Source organism: Chiroxiphia lanceolata, chromosome 2, assembly GCF_009829145.1.
Source record: "Chiroxiphia lanceolata isolate bChiLan1 chromosome 2, bChiLan1.pri, whole genome shotgun sequence".
Lineage (NCBI taxonomy): Eukaryota > Metazoa > Chordata > Aves > Passeriformes > Pipridae > Chiroxiphia > Chiroxiphia lanceolata.
In genome coordinates, this window is record NC_045638.1 from 52,242,217 (window position 1) to 52,258,021 (window position 15,805).

General features: G+C 40.4%; 1 protein-coding gene across 6 annotated transcripts in view; it reads left to right on the top strand.

Annotated features, from left to right (window-relative positions):
• Nucleotides 1–15,805, top strand: part of KLF12 (Kruppel like factor 12) — a 245,234-nt gene that overhangs the window by 214,796 nt on the left and 14,633 nt on the right. For 5 of the 6 annotated variants that reach the window (XM_032678675.1, XM_032678680.1, XM_032678677.1 and 2 more), the window contains one exon: nt 6,093–6,250. In XM_032678675.1, the coding sequence (XP_032534566.1) occupies nt 6,093–6,250 (158 nt within the window). Of the gene's footprint in view, nt 1–6,092; nt 6,251–7,383; nt 7,453–15,805 lie in introns of all 6 variants that reach the window. The other variant, XM_032678681.1, reaches the window with a different exon arrangement.

Here is a 15,805-nt window from a genome sequence, read left to right on the forward strand (position 1 = left end):
CAAAAGAAAGTAATTGAGAGCTGGAGTCTGGCAAATGTGATTCAATGCCCCTTTTCAAAAAGGCACAGAGTACCCAAATCATGCCTGTTAGCGTCTGACACTTAAGGTCTTAACTAATAGAGGATACTTGTCTTATGTGAAATGCTGTGGATGTGTTCACTCTATTCAGAAATGTGCTGGAGGAACCAAGCAAAGGTGTTGGGGCTGCGGTCATCTCTGCTTCTGATTGTCCTTGGTGGGGAGCTGCTCTGGGAGCCACGCAGCTTCACCCAAAGGAGCATCAGCAGGGATGCTGCCAGGGATGTGTGTGCACATGCTGCTCAATGTGCTCAAGGGGTGCCATCCCACCACTGGATCCAAAGGCCAAGATTTTCAAAAATAATGCATAAAGCTTCACTTATGCCTGTGGTTAGTCACTATAAATGTTAAGCAGCCAAAACTTATAATGCTTCTTTCTGCAGCCCAGGTTCCCTTTGAATGCTGAGCAAATGCTAGAAATCTAAAGATTTTCTTCATCAGCTCATTATCATCTGAATGCAGGCATGTTACATTCCAGTTTTCTACTTTTATTTAATTTACCTGCACTTTGAGTCACTACAACTTACAGATTGACCTAGAAACTTTACATGTCTCATAAAGATTCACATTGCTAGATTTATACACTATTTGTATATTTGAATACTGTATATTTACCTTTTTTTCCCTTTAAAACCAAATAAAACCTGTAAATATCTTCATGTCCAAAATTGACCTGAGGGTGGGATATGAGTGTTTGCTTCTTGGTTCTATCCTGTATTGCCAAAACACATTGTCAGCTCCTAAGCATTTAGCATGATTATATCTCCCAGTTTTTGTTTTCAACCTATCTATTTATGTGTTTATTTTTCTGCGTATTATATACTCAAGTATCACAAGAAGTAGCTTTTCTCTGTGCAGCAAAAGGTAGATTTTCCAGTTGTTCCTGGTGTTGATTGCTTATGTCCATGTTCTTGATTTCTTCATGCATATTCTAAATTTCCATGGAAGCTTTGGTAATCACAGCTGGTTGCCACTGAAAGGGGTGATGATACTCCCTTGACTCTTGGCCACAGGTTTCCATCCTCTCCCATGCGTCAGCGCAGGTACTTGATACTACTTAGGGGTTAAACCACCAAAAGCTTCTCAGGTTCTTTTGGCAGAATTGACTTTTTGTCACTGTGGGTCCCTGCACCAGCTTGCTGCAGGTTCAGACAAGTGCCTGTGCCAACACCATGGAAAGCAACTGGAGTGGGACTGTCCTGATATGCCATCTTAACCAAATCACCTACGTCACAGCCCAGAGGCTGAGAAACAAAAAAGGACCACAACTCGTGTCATGTCCACCTTATGGGACACAGTCTGGCCTGCTGAGCCCCTCATCCAGGCTGAGCAGATGCTGCACAGGGCTCAGCCCAGTCTAGTTTTCTTCTCATGGTAACCAGAGTGGAGGGAACATGCCTGGGTCTCACCCCAAAGGAAAGATGACATCAGTTTTTAGCAGCTGTGTGGACTGTTGTTAAGGTGCAGCCACAAGTCTCTCAATTAACTATGGGACCAGCTAGGGAGGAAGGTAATGCAGTCTGAGTGCTGTAAAGGAGAGATGTGTGGTAAGGTGGCAGGGATATTGAACACAAACCGGTCTTTACTTGTTGGCCCTGGGTCAGTGTGTTTTCCATGAGGTCTTTGGAGGCAAAAAGGATGCATAGCCAGAGAGTCTGAGCTCATAGTGGAGGGGCCAAGGAAGAGTAAAGATGGCAATCACAAGGTCGAAGATGCAACATTGGGTCATTGTTCAGGTTTGTAGAGCAAAGAGCAAAGCGTAGCTTGCTGCACGTCACCGGCTCCTTGCTGGCTGTGTCAGCCAGCCTTCGACTGGCTCACTGGGATACCAGCAGCACCCGGAAGCTTGTATTTTGGTGGCCGAAGGTAACCCTGCAGATTGGCCACAGAGTGAGTACACTTGAGGAGACTATTTGTTGGTAGCTGCCAGCATGCAGTGACTTGTGCATGGTGTGTTGGTGGTGTGTCACGAGGCTGAACACAGTTCAAGTCTTTAATAAACATACCATGCTTCCTTGGAAGTTCTCTGGGCAGCTCTACTCTGCATATTGATCAGAAAACACAGGATCAGTATAAAAAGACGTGGTTTTTAAGTGTTACTGCATATGCCAAGGACCATTCACAGTCTGCGTAGAACAGAGGCAAAACACCTAGGAAGTCACAGGCGGGCAGCATTTGTAGAATGGAAAAATAATCCTGCATTACCAGGGTGTTAAAATCCCTGTCTCAGGCAGGGCAGATCACATTCAGCAGAACTTGATGGCCATCTACTGGCGAAGCCCCAGTCGGTGTTACACTTTGCAGACTTTTTTGCATCCGAGAGACAAGCACTTGGCCATGTGTGAGTGGCAAAGATGTATGTTTTCACTTCTAGCTGGAAATAACACAACTGAATTTTTATAAATCACTCTAAAAGCTCATGTTGGTTTTACTCATTTCACCTTACCAGCCAAACTGACTACAGGTGTTGCAGCTGCTCATGTAGGCAACCAGCAGCCTGCCAGGATTCCTGTTAAGTGTAACAATTTCTATGCTAACATAGAAATTACACTGGTTTTAGAAATAATGAACTGCAAATAAATAAATGTCAAGCTGACAGGTCAGAACCCAGTTTTCTTCTTTGTTAATTTATCTTTCAAACTTGATGTATCAGCAGTAAGTTGATAGCTCAGTTTCACTGAGCTGTTATGTGTGGGGTCAGTCCTATTGTTAAAGCCCACCTTGAGCCTTAAAGGCTGCCTGAGATCTTGGCCATGAACAGAACTGGCAGCTCTTCCTCTCAGTACCTTAGTAGCTCTTGGCTGATGACAGGTTTCCAGGTCTTCCCTCTGTGCAATCTGCGAGGGACACTTAGATTTGAGAGAGGCCGCTACACTATGATTTGCTTGGGTTTTGGTTTAGTGGGGTTTTTTTGATAGGTTTTTTGGGTAGTGTTTTTTCTTTATTTTATAGAATTTTGAAACATTTTAAACAAAAAGGAAAAAGAAGTCAGTTAAAAAAAATAAATACCTATGAGTTCCCTGACACATCCATGCTCTGTCTTCATCTACCATGGTGCTGTCAAACAGTAGTTTCTGGAACCCCGTGCTGACCAGAGCCATCTGGCAGAACCTCCATGTCCTTTAAAAGGCACAAAACATGGTTTTGAGGACTTATTTTACGTCTTTGTGGTCAGAGAGAGTGTTTTGTAGGAATTACTTCAAAAAGAAGATGTCCTTTTACTGCTGCATGGTGAAGGGAAAGAACATCAGCAAATCAGCTGGAAGTTACTGTGGGAGGGACTAACCTGAGGAAGCTCATAGAAGCACTTAGTGCTCTTTTTAGGGCTTTTTGTGGTATCTCAATTTTTAAAAAGTTACACAGCTTTTGATAGACTAAAACAAAGTTGGTGCTATCAGGTAGATTCTGGCTCCTTTTCCACCAGGGAGCATGTCTGCACTGTGGGGTCCCCCTGTGCCACAGGAGTTAGAGTGGCAGAGGAAAATCACTTTGGATGTACATTCTCACTTGCCATATGAGTCTCCTCTGGTGATTAGTTTATCATTTAGCCTGCAAAGGAAAGGCATGAGGTTGCATTTGCTGGTTCTGACTGACAATAGCTTTTCTCCTTGGTGTGCTAAGTAAGCGATGACTCTGAAGCTCTCAGGGATTAGTGACAATGCACATCACCTTCTGTGGCTTATTCTGTTACTCTTCCTCCTCTGGAATAGGTAGAGTCCTTCACTTTTTAGAAAGGGAGCAATCCAGTTAAGAAGCAGCAGCATTGATCATGTACCTCCTTCACGGCACTGCTTTATACCACTCTCTCCTGTATAAATACCTGGGAAAGCACAGAGCAGTTCCCAGCAGTGAGATCACTTTCTTGTATATGACAAATAGCTTTTATGAGGTGCTGACTCTTCTCAAGGTTCATTTTGTCTCCAAGCTGGAAATTGCAGCAGCATTATAAGCTTGATCCTCCTCCCATTTAAATGAGCTCTACTATCCAGGATCTGAACACTCTGTTACAAAACAGGCTTTTAAGACAGCTCATAAATCATGTGCAGTGAAAATGATGCACAAATATTTATTTTTAAAGGTAAAGATTTTCTGGTCTTGAGTACTGGATTTTGTATGTTCAGTATTGAGCTTTAACAGTTGATTTACACATTCACTTTTATTTCAGATGATGGGATGTTTAAAAAAAACAAACAACTGGAATAGTGAGACCATTCTCAGTGAATCATCTAACCCAAGACTTATTTGCCCTGAGATGCAGATGCTTAAACGCAATTGCTAAGCCATTTCTGTGAGAGCTAAACATATCTGTATTCCAGTCACATAGTTAAAGTGCTAATGTGTCTTACTCTCTTGTGGACAACTTTTCACTAGTTAATGTTGATATTACAGCCCTTTGTCCACTTCTTTCTGCATTTCAGAAATTCTCTTGCCTGAAGGTGAACTACGAATATATATGAAGTGTTAAGAGAGAAAGAGGACTGTTGGAAAGAAAATACCTTTTTCTTTGTTAATAATGCTTTAAATTAGGGTTGTACTATAAAAATATTCAAACAAAACCAAAAATGAGTAATTTGGACTACCATTAATTCAAGGCTTAAAGGTTTGCATGCAGAGAATTAGAACATCTCTGAAATCACATGGTAATTGTGTGAGATGCTTTATGCAAAGTTTTAACCCAATATAAATAGTCCTCAGCAAATTCTGGAAATCTCTAGAAGTTAAATTTATTCCGGAACAGCTATAGCTGTAACAGTGGCTGTTGTAACAGAAGGTTGCAAATTGGTGTTAACACAGGAGCTTCTCAGCGAATGCATCAACATCAGTGCTTCTTTCAAATGCCTTTCTCAGTATGATAGCTTCACCAAAGGTTCATGCTTCTTTTCATTCAAATTGATCTTAAGAGTCTAAAAGAGCTGATTAATGAATCTGTAGCTTATTTAACTTGAATGTCAATAAATCTGGGAAGCCTCAGAAATCTGATGAAGGCCAGTGTTGTTCCAGTATTTAAAGTAGCTAAACAGGTTAGTATAACTGGGTTACTGTGATTGTTGTGCGATATAGTCATGGCGAAGTTGATAAGATGATCAGTTAATAAAAATTTATGGCTGGGTAGTATAATTACTGGAAGTCAATGAGGGTTTGGATCTTGGCCCACCAGCTTGATAATAGTTTATCTGACCAAGCCAAATACATTGCTGTAGCAGACTTTTTTCAAGTATTAGACTCAGTACGCACTGTATTTAGAATATCAAACAACATAAGTTCAACATTATATTTTTAATTACTTAACATTGGGATAACTGATAGGCCTTAAGACGTTGCTGTAAATGGAGTATCTTTGATGAGCATTTGAGTTTCTCTCGGATTATTCTCTGGCCCTCTGCTAGTAAACTTTATTTGTCAGTGGTCTGAAAGGAAAATAAAATTCTTTGGGTTGCAAGTGGTAGATTGAGAATTGTTAAAAAAGAAAATGGAAAAATCACTGCTGCGTGGTGATATGGATCTGTTAGCAGTTTTTATTCAAGCAAATAACAGGTGTTTGGCCTAATGCAAGGATCCATAGTCCAGATCTGGGTATTGGAAACACTTTTTCATAAAGGGTTTCAGGCTTTTTATCTATTTAAAGTTGTCAAGGAGAAGTTATGGAGGCTATATATAAAGTTGTTTAGAAAACAGAGTTCAGTGAGCTTGTACTTGGACATGTGTCAAACAGAAATAGAACTCAGATAAAGTCAGGCTACTTCATTATTGGAGCAGTGTTTCAAGGATCATGATGCCTTTTTTAGGGCAATAAGCACCTCTAAATCAAGACTTCAGTTATTTCATATTGCAAAATATGCTCTAGTTTAAGCACTGATTGTGTCAAATATGTGCTGTGAACTACATTATAGAAAGGGAAATAATTAATTGTGTGTGTCACTTTTGTCACAGTCATATATTACAGCTGTTTTTTGGGGGCCCAGGATGTACACTATGCTCTTGCTTCATTTCTTTGTTTCTGTTCTGTTTTTCAGTTCAATTTCACCATTCAGTATTGAGAGCACAAGGCGTCAGAGAAGGTCTGAGTCTCCAGACTCCAGGAAGCGGCGCATCCATCGGTGTGACTTTGAGGGATGCAACAAAGTATACACAAAAAGTTCCCACCTGAAGGCTCACCGGAGAACACACACAGGTAAGACTTTGTTGGCACTGTGCACCATGGTTAAGACAAGCAGGTTCCTCTCTGCCTAATTTAGGACGTATTGAGCTTGTTGTCCTACACTAAGGGCCAAAGGCCTTTAAATAACAGAGATCTTTGCGAGTGAATCAGCACTGGCATTCTGGGGCAGATCAAGAGTGTCCCTGTCATCCCCCCTTTGGCAGTACTAGAGTGGTGTCAGCACAAACCAGACTCCTCTCCAATGAAACTAAACAGAAAAGTGGCCTTCAGGGACATCACCTACTGTGCTTCAACAAACAATGGGTGGTCATTGCTTGGGATCAACCAGAGCTAGTCCAAAGAAAACCCTCCAGAAGAGGATATAATGCGGTCATGAATCTTCAGCAGCATTTTTTCACTCTACAGATCTGCTCAGGTCGAGCTACTACTTGCTTTTACAGATGTAGCCTTTGAATGCCAGGTGCTCCTGAGAGCCTTCAGTTCAACTCAAGTGTAAACTCAAGTCCTCAGTATGTCTTTCTGGAAGGCTTTAGGGAGCACCTACCCCATACTGGAGAGGGAAGTCAATTACTGTATGAGAATAGGTTGTACTAGGTCCCTACAACAGAGGTGCAGGAGAGGTGCTTAGAGGAGCTAGGTGCCATTCAGTGATGATAATACTTAACACTTGGTCAATACCTGGTGTCCTTATTAACTTTGTGGACTGTTAGTAGTCTGTATGACAGGCATGTAAGGGTAGCTGAAGCAGTGATGATGTAATAGTTGTAATTTTATTGTGGATAAACTCAGGAGCAGCAATTTGAAATACTAAAGAACAGTTTAAAAGGGGCTTGATTGGATGGCTGGAAAGGCAGTGGACAGAACACTCTCAGTGCTATTCCTTACTCTGCTACTGATTTGCTTAAATTTATTGATCTCTCTGCTCTTAATGGACTTCAGCATTCTTGTAACTCTTGAAGAAAAGGTGGTGTTTATCCAGCATGTAGCACAATGTTGTTCTTTGCTGAGAATCTGCTGGCACTTTTTGTGGTGTGATGTACTCTAAGGAGTATGAGATATTATTTTAAAAAATTAAGTGATGGCTTCTCCATTTCAATTGAGGCCATGTCTCCATCACTCTTTCCAATATGTCTTTTGGTTGGTAGGACTTTTGTTGAGAGGAATTCTGAACAAGGCTCCATCCTAGTACCCCCTACTAAACCAATTTCGGTAAGGTAAGAGTCCCTTCCTTATACAGCAGAAATGTTGTGTTGATCTGGAAATTTCATTACATTTCCCTCCAGGCCAATTTTCCTGGTTTCTCCATATCTTCCCATTAATGCTTGTGCCTTCTGCTCTCTCATGATTTATAATTCTTAATTCTTTTTTCTTTTTCCCTATTCTTTCCCATCTTCAATGTGGTCTTTCATCCCTACCCTTCTAATATATTTTATATACCCTTACCCTTTCACTTTATTCTCTGTCATTCTTGTTTTACTTCTTTTATCCCAGTCTCACCCTACTGCATCCCTTTCCTTCTCCCTTCCCCGATTTCTATGTTGTTTCCTTTTCTTGCCTGTACAGCCCTTTGAACATTATAAAGCTGTAGCAGATTCAAAGACAGAGAGCCCAACAGAGACATAAGAACAGTAGAGTGTTTGGTTTGAACCAAAAATACTGTTTATCTGCTTATACCATTGGGAAGTCACTCTTTTCTAGCCTGCAAGACTGGCAACCAGCCCAGGAGTATAAGCAGTTGTCGTGTAAGGAGCTGAGTTATAAAACTAGATGTGAACAACCTCAGAAATGTCATACCCAAGTTAGCCCAGAAACAGAGAAGGCTCTTTTCTACCATGACATTTTAGAACACTGAGAATTATATTTGTCATGAGTCTGTAATTCTTTAGTGATTTCATGGGACAGACCAGAGCTTACAGGTAATGCACCCAAATCACTGTTAAATAGTCAACACTGCTGAATCCCAGGCTGTGCACTTAGAATGCTCAAAACTAGATACTGAAGGCTTGAAAAGTGTGTAGGTGATTACAGCTTTAGTGTCTGTAAACTCTCCAGGCAGCATGAAGGGGGTTTGTCTACCTACTGTAATTGTAGGATCTGTCTCCTCAGCCTTGGTTTCCTGGCAGCTGGGTGTCAGGGCTATGCTATCTATCTGGGATCTCTGGGTAGTCAGAGGGGAGGGATTGGCACCTCTGGGGCATGTTATTCCCTCTCCATGTATACCCAGAGATTGGCTTGCAAAGGTGCTTTTCTTGCACTGCTGAGTACAGAGGAAATATGGGTACCTGCCAGGCTGTTAGCTGGCTGAAATGAATCTCCATGCCAAAAGACAGCTGCCTGTTTTGCAGTTATGCTGGAAGTTGGTTTATTACTTCAGAGAAAAAGAAAAGTAACATCAAATCAAAAACCTTGATTAAATGGGCGGCTGACAACTGCTTTATATTGACATTGCAGTAGGCATGATGAAAGAAGTGTAGTCTAGAAGGTGAGAGCTGAATTTAGCCAGTGGATCCAGTGAGAAAATCTGTATCATGCTGTTAAAATTAAATGCATTTTACTGAACACTTCTCAGTCTTGGTAAGAAGTTGATATATTCAGACTTACGTGCAGCATTGGCCATGAGTGTACTCCATGTACTAATGTCATCTTACATTTTTTATCTTGGTCTTTACTTTTGCTTCAGGCAAAAGAAGTCAATTATTCACGTATGACCCACAGTAATTAGTGCAGTTTTGGATAAGTATAAATGAAGTATGACAGCTATGCATGCAAGGGTGAGCAAGTTTCAGTAGGAAACTTTCTGAGAAAAGATCACAGAAACTCAGCATTGCATAATCTGGAGGGGTTGGTTTTTTTTTTAGGCAGGCTGCTCTTGCTGACAATTGTTTACTTAAGCAGGATGTATTTGAGAACGTTTGGGTTTTTTTCATTTGCTCAATGATGTTCAAAGGTCTTTTCCAACCTAAACGATTTTCTGGGCATAGCCACTAAAACAGTCACAGTAGTTTGGATGCAGGAGAAAAAACAATGTGGTATTTTGACAGAAAGAACAGTTTTGTTGGTTGAAAGGTATACTTCTTTGCACCTTAATTAAAAATGGAAACAAAATAATACAGATGGTAACAGTTGCATTTAATTCTCTTGGAGTAATTCATAGCTTGTGAAGGTATGCCATTGTCTAGCTTCCCAATGCTTGTCACCAGTGTCCTCAATCTTAGTGTACTGGCATGGGCAGAGAGTCCACTGGGGGGCGAACTTGAATTACATATCTTCTCTCTGACTAGAAAAACTGCAAGTGAAACCTGTAGTAGTTAGACCATTTCATAAATCACAAGCACTGGTATTAAATTTCTCATTCTAGTATCAGCTTCTTGTTGTTGTTTTGCCAGATCATCAAATGAAGCTATCAGTAGGTATTGGGTGTGATGGAGAGCCTTCGGGGCTCGCAGGCAATCTCGCAGCTCAGGTTTATCAACTCCTTCTGCAAGGAGAAACTGTGAGAAATTGACTCACTGGAGTTGTGTTGAGTTAGTTTCTGCTTCAGTGAACTTAAAAGAAAATTACTAATGTGTGACTCCACAAAGGCATAATCTTGAGAAATGGGAAAACCAGCAGCCATGGGTTGCGTTCCTGGTTTGCATACATCTGTGTTGCACTTGGCATAGGTGGTGGTGCCTGCCCCAGGAATGGGGAGAGTGTAACTGCTGTTCGTGTGAGGTCTGCACCCATGCAGCCCTGGTGGGACTCACCTTCTTCAGGTTGCTGCTTTTACTTGGAAGTTGCTCCTTCCACTGTGTGAACATCTCGTCGTGGCTATATTCTTACCTGTTATATGGAAGAGCCCAAAGAGTTTAAAATATTGTGTGAATCACCCTGAAGAAGTCAACAAAGAAAGAAGATGCCTGCTTTGAGGTTATGTAGAACATAATTTTACCAGGTCTGATACACAAGAGATTATTCCCTGTCTCTCACCTCCATAGCATTTTCTTTTACTGTAGTAGTAATCAGCATTCTGTATTTCTGTGCAACCTTATTTTAGTCATTAGTTACTGGGGTCAGTGGCAGCAGAAACCTGGGACTTTCCAGTTGGCATGAAGTGGGAACAGTCCATGAGTGTAGGGCATTGTATATCCATAGACATGGCTTTGCTTCTGCCTCGGAGGAGTGAAGGAGTGGAGGAGGGCAAGGTCTGTAACCAGAGCACCTTCTGTGGGAGCTGCAACTGCCCCTCTTCATGCATGAGCCCACACTGGCTCTGAATCACCCTTGTCAGTGCTGGTGCTGCAGAAGATGGGGCTGCTTTTTCAGGCTCTTACAGAGGCAGGCTGAATATAGCCCCCAGGCCAAGTGAATTTTTTAGTGTTTGGTGCTTTGTTCCTTGATCAACACCTATATCATTCCTGAGAGATGAGAGCAAATACCTTTGCCACAGATGTAATGAAGCCTATTTGTCAGTGTCAGGGGGTCTTCAGCAGTGTTATATGGAGACAGTAAACATGTCAGAAGTACAGATTTGTACCTGAGAAAATGACAGCATTCCCTCCTCAAGATGTTCCTTTAGCTGGTTGAGACACCACCCTAGAAGAAAGAGGGCTAGTGAGTACATGGGTGTTTTATTTAGTCTCTGCTTTTTCAAACATTGCATTCCTCTCACTCACTGTTGCACCATATATTATTTTAATACGAAAGGGCCCCTGTCATTAGTCTTTGTTCACATTTTCCTTTGAGCACTTTCAGAATGGACTTAAAAAGTCGGAGGCACCAAAAAAGTTATTTTTGTTCTGTATGCTTTTAAACTTCATTCATTACCTGTTGTTTTCTTAAGGTCTGTTTAGTGCCTTTTGCTAACTATAAGCTCCGGAGAGATATTTACAGGTTTGTAGTCCCTTCTTTAGACGAATGTTGGGAAGAAGCAACATTTTTTAAATAATCCTTCTGGATTTTACTTGAACTGTGTAGATTTTTGGTCCACTTTAAAATCAACACCTCTTTATCACCTGTCCTCCAGACTCACTCTTCAAAAGCCCAGTTTTTCTTTCTCATGTCTTATGTGCTCCTTATTCCTGAACTCTCTTTCCTCCATGTGAATCTGTCAGGTGAAAAAAACCTCCAACAGCAGGTTCATATGCTGTTCCAGAAACTGGGAATTTAGATAAACAAAGGCAATTTAAAAATTAATTTGTCTTAAGTAAAATAGAAGGTTCTGTTTGTATTGGGTGATGCTTTTATTTTTTAAGAAATACTTTCTTTTAGTGTTTAAAATTTACTGCCGGTTTCAATAAACAGTAGGGCTTTCCAATGAGAAAACAAGTATATTTCACGGAAATTTTCCTTTCTAGCTTTTCTAGTCTTTCTTCATGAAGTTCCTCTTCGGAAGATAAACAGATTATTTAATACATGAAGCCTCAGCCTATTCCCATTGATGTGATGGAGTTCACATTTCAGGACAGAAATATATTTAAAAACAGATGACTGTTGGTGCAGTATGCACCAGGGTGTAAAGGCAGACTTACCAATGCCACTGCAGCCTAGTAAGGTGATGTAGAAGGGGAACCTCTGGATGTAGTCAGATAGTTATCTGAGTCCAGCTAGTTACAGGCAGGTGTCCATACCAGAAGAAGCTTGTACATCCAGTTCTCTTCCAATAGCTGCTCTGTGGAAAGATAAATGATTTCATTTCTGGCACATTTTGCAAGCTCTGAATTCACCTTACACACAGGGAGTCATTCCTCTGCATTGTAGGTCTGATGCTGTGCCGATATGGAAGAGTGCCCGTATGGTTATTCCAAGACACTTTGATGGGAAAGCAAGTCTAATTGCATCTGTGATTACTTTCAGTCTCTAGATTATGAAAAATATTTGCAACAGTGCCCCTTGACTTTGTAAATATGGGGTGCATATGTGTTTTGTCTGTGTGTGGCGCAAGGGAATAATGATAATTTCATTATGCAGAACAAAATTTTCTCTAAGCCAGCCATTTAGTACTTAATGTTCTACCTCCAAAGAACTTCAGTTCATCTGAGGTCTCAGGCATGATTGTGGTCTACCATGTGTAGCCCTGAAGTGGCATGAAGGCGAGAAAGACCTCTTTTACTCCCATTACTTCCGAAATGCTTTCCCAGATGTTGCACCCAGACCTGGAGGAATAAAGACACAGTATAGGGTTTCCAAGTACTTTAACTCTTGCAGCCCACTCAGTCTCTGACAGAGGAACAGGATAGCAACTTATTACTGGCATGCTCATTACTGGTGATACCCCCTGTCTTTCGGTAACTGTGTCTGAAGTTCTTTGTGCTCATCCTGTCCTTGTCCGGCCAACCTTCCATTGGAAATAGAGTCTTTGAGAGTGGAATATGCTCAAAACTGCAAGTAAGCTTCACAAAAACCTTTGTTTTAGTCTTTTATACAGACTTTCCTTTTTTCATGTGTAAGAGGAAACAAGAGGTAGATCCTGAAAGATAGTGTTTTCAGTCTTCAAATTTTTGCAAATAAGTGGTTAGAAACCTGGGTAAATTTTACAAAATCTTCTTGTTTCATGGGAAAGTAAAAAGCTCAGATGACACTTGGGTAGGAGGAGTTATTTTCTGCACTTTATTGTTTTCTCCATTATATATATTTATTCTGCTTTTTATTGTGATAAAAATTGGTATTTCTTCATTTGGAAAGTTTAATTCCATTCACAACTCACTTAAATGGGAGGTAGGTTTCTCAATGGTCTTATTTATGTAGATAGCCCAGCACACCAGTGTTTCATCCTCTGCTTGAGCCTGACTTCTAGCACAGTGCTAACAACAAATATCAGTTGTGCAAAACTGTGTGAGACAAAGTTCATCCCTTGGAGCCTTTTTGTTGGTTTTTGTGGTGTTTTTTTTTCTTAATTTCTTTGGCAGGTTTCTTTTGTTGTTTTGTTTTTTACAGGTAGTGGAAGGTTTAAGATTGATACTGAGAAACATAAGTATTTCTCTTGATGAACATGGTGGAGCTATGCATGGTGGAGCATCCAGGAGGAGTGACAGTACCAGTATTGTAGGCAGATGGAAAGGGAAGTGTTGCTTGTTTGACATCTCCCTTGCAGTTATGGACCACAATGAAGGAAAATTGTTTTATTTGGAGAGGCCAGACTAAAACCCAAGCCTGCAGCACTCCACATAGAGTAAGTGTGCAGGTCTGCTGGTACCCTCCATACACTTGGCTGCTGAAGTAGGGATCTGTTACATCACCTTTTCCCAATACTTTTGTGAGTGAAGGCTGCTTTAAGAGGTAAAATCTCAGCCTTTCCCCACAGCATTGGAAATTCAGTAGTCCCATATATTTGGTGTATCTGGAGGAAAGAAGACTCTTTCACTACAGATACGTGTGTAATATATATGTTAAGTGTATATATATATATATATGCACTTAACATATACTTAAATATTTATATTTGTACCATATTATGCAGGAAACAAATTTCAGGAAGGTTAATAAAACTTTTAATAAAAACAGTCACATACTGTTGGGATTTGGTCTAGCTCCTGGATTCAGGTGCACAGGAAGAGACCTTTTACATTTCCAAATATTTTACTTTTTCTGTTTTTACAGGAGTTAAAATTTATCATTTTGCATCAGCAGTGCCTTTGGCAATGTACGTAACTAGTCCTGTCCCAGAGCGTTAATTCATTTGTATGTCGCACAGCACTTGGTATGGCCCATTGTGGAGCAAAGTCTCTGCAGAAGCCTGAATTATCAGAAGTAGAGCTTGTAAATAACTAGTTCAAGAGCTCCCAAAGTGTAATGAAGTTCTGTCTCCTCTTTTAAAGTGGAGGTAGGCACTGTATTTTTGAATTAAAGAAATTGTTTCATCCCTGTGCTTTGCCTAAGTCAAACTGAGAACAAGAAATAAAAAACCTGAATTTCAAGACGTGTCCCAGGCAGCACAATATGTTCCTGTTCTGTTCGTAGAAATTGTTTTGCCAGACTTGCTCAACTGATACGAAACTAATCTCTTCCTGGAAAGATATTTTATTTGCATATTTTGACAATACTGAAACACAAAAGTCAAATTACCTGTGTTCGCCAAAGAGATACAGTGAATTAGTAACTAAATAAATAATTGAATTGGATTTTTGCTCAAAATGGTTGAAAATATTCCAAACTTTTAAAGGGATGAAAATAAGGTCTAGCACTTTCATTACAGAAATTAAGGTGTTCCTAATATGTAAGTCATAGCCTTGCTCTTCACATTCTCTGCAGTTTTGGGAAGGCTGCTGATGCTGGCTGTTTTGGTTTTCATACCTGCAGAATGGACATGATATTTGTTATGCAGTGCTACTATGAAGACAGACTTTTATGAGTAGTTACATTTTCAAAAAACCTTTATAAGGCACTTGGAAATGTAAAGTGCTTTATAAATACTCTGTTTTTTCATTAAAAAAATATACTAATAAAAATATCACATAAAATGTAAGAGTTGTCATTTTTCCCTTTCCCTTGTGTCTAAAAGTTAAGCTCCCCTCTTCCTCTGTGAGTGCCTGAGGATGTTCATTATCAGATAGTGGTTTTGCTGTAAAAGGAGTCTCTTGTTTTTAGTAGAAATGCAAAATTGAATTAGCAATTATTTGTGGTCTTCAATGTATGATTTCCCCTTCTAGAGTCCTGTCAGTATGGGTGAAGTGTGACTGTCCCATATGTTTCAGAATGATTGTAGTGTTTACATGAGACCTGAAACCAGCTGACACAAAACCTACACATTACGTATATTGCATAATATCCTGTAGAAGGAACCAAACCAGGAATCACCATATGTCCTCAACCCTGCAAGCTGCAGATCTGTTCACTTTGACTAGAAAATGTAGCATCATCAGACATAGGCAGAGGCATGCTTGCTGGTTTAATATTTTCTTTCCACTTGTTTTGGGCTAAATCCTTAGGATCTCGCTCTATTTTTATGTGGGGAATACTTTTCCAAGAGTAATGGTAGTAGAAACGTGGGGTGTACAGATGTATATAGCAGACCTCGGCAGGTGCCACCTAATAAACTGTGCAAATTTGACTCAAACCCATTGTATTTTGTGTGAATGGTGTGAGGGGCAGCATTTCCACCATGCTCTCAGCCACCCAGTCTAGAAACACTACACAAACTTATATGTCAAGTTTTGTTTCCACGTAGTTTCAGACTTTGTTTTTCTCAGAAGTGGATTTTCAGCATGTGGCTCTTCCACAGGGTGATGAAAGCTTAAATACGGAAAGAAATGTGACTAGATGGCTAAACCTTTACCCCTGTACAGTCTCTTGTAGTTTATTTTCTAGTTGACTCTTATGTGGAGTAAAAGTGTTACCCAGTGTTTCAAAATGCTGAGTACTATTGCAGGCAGGGCTGCAGAGAAGTGATGTAATAACTCAGTCATGGTGACAGTTCTGACAGTTCTATTTGAAGAAAAAATGGATAGATAGGGATGTCTGAAAAGGACACAAATACGAAGGGACGTGGCACTCACCTGTGATACCGGAAAGAGAGGGGAGTTCATGCCAGAGAAGGAGAACAGTTTACAACTTGAGTCCTGGTAGTATACAGTGTTACTTCGTGGTTAC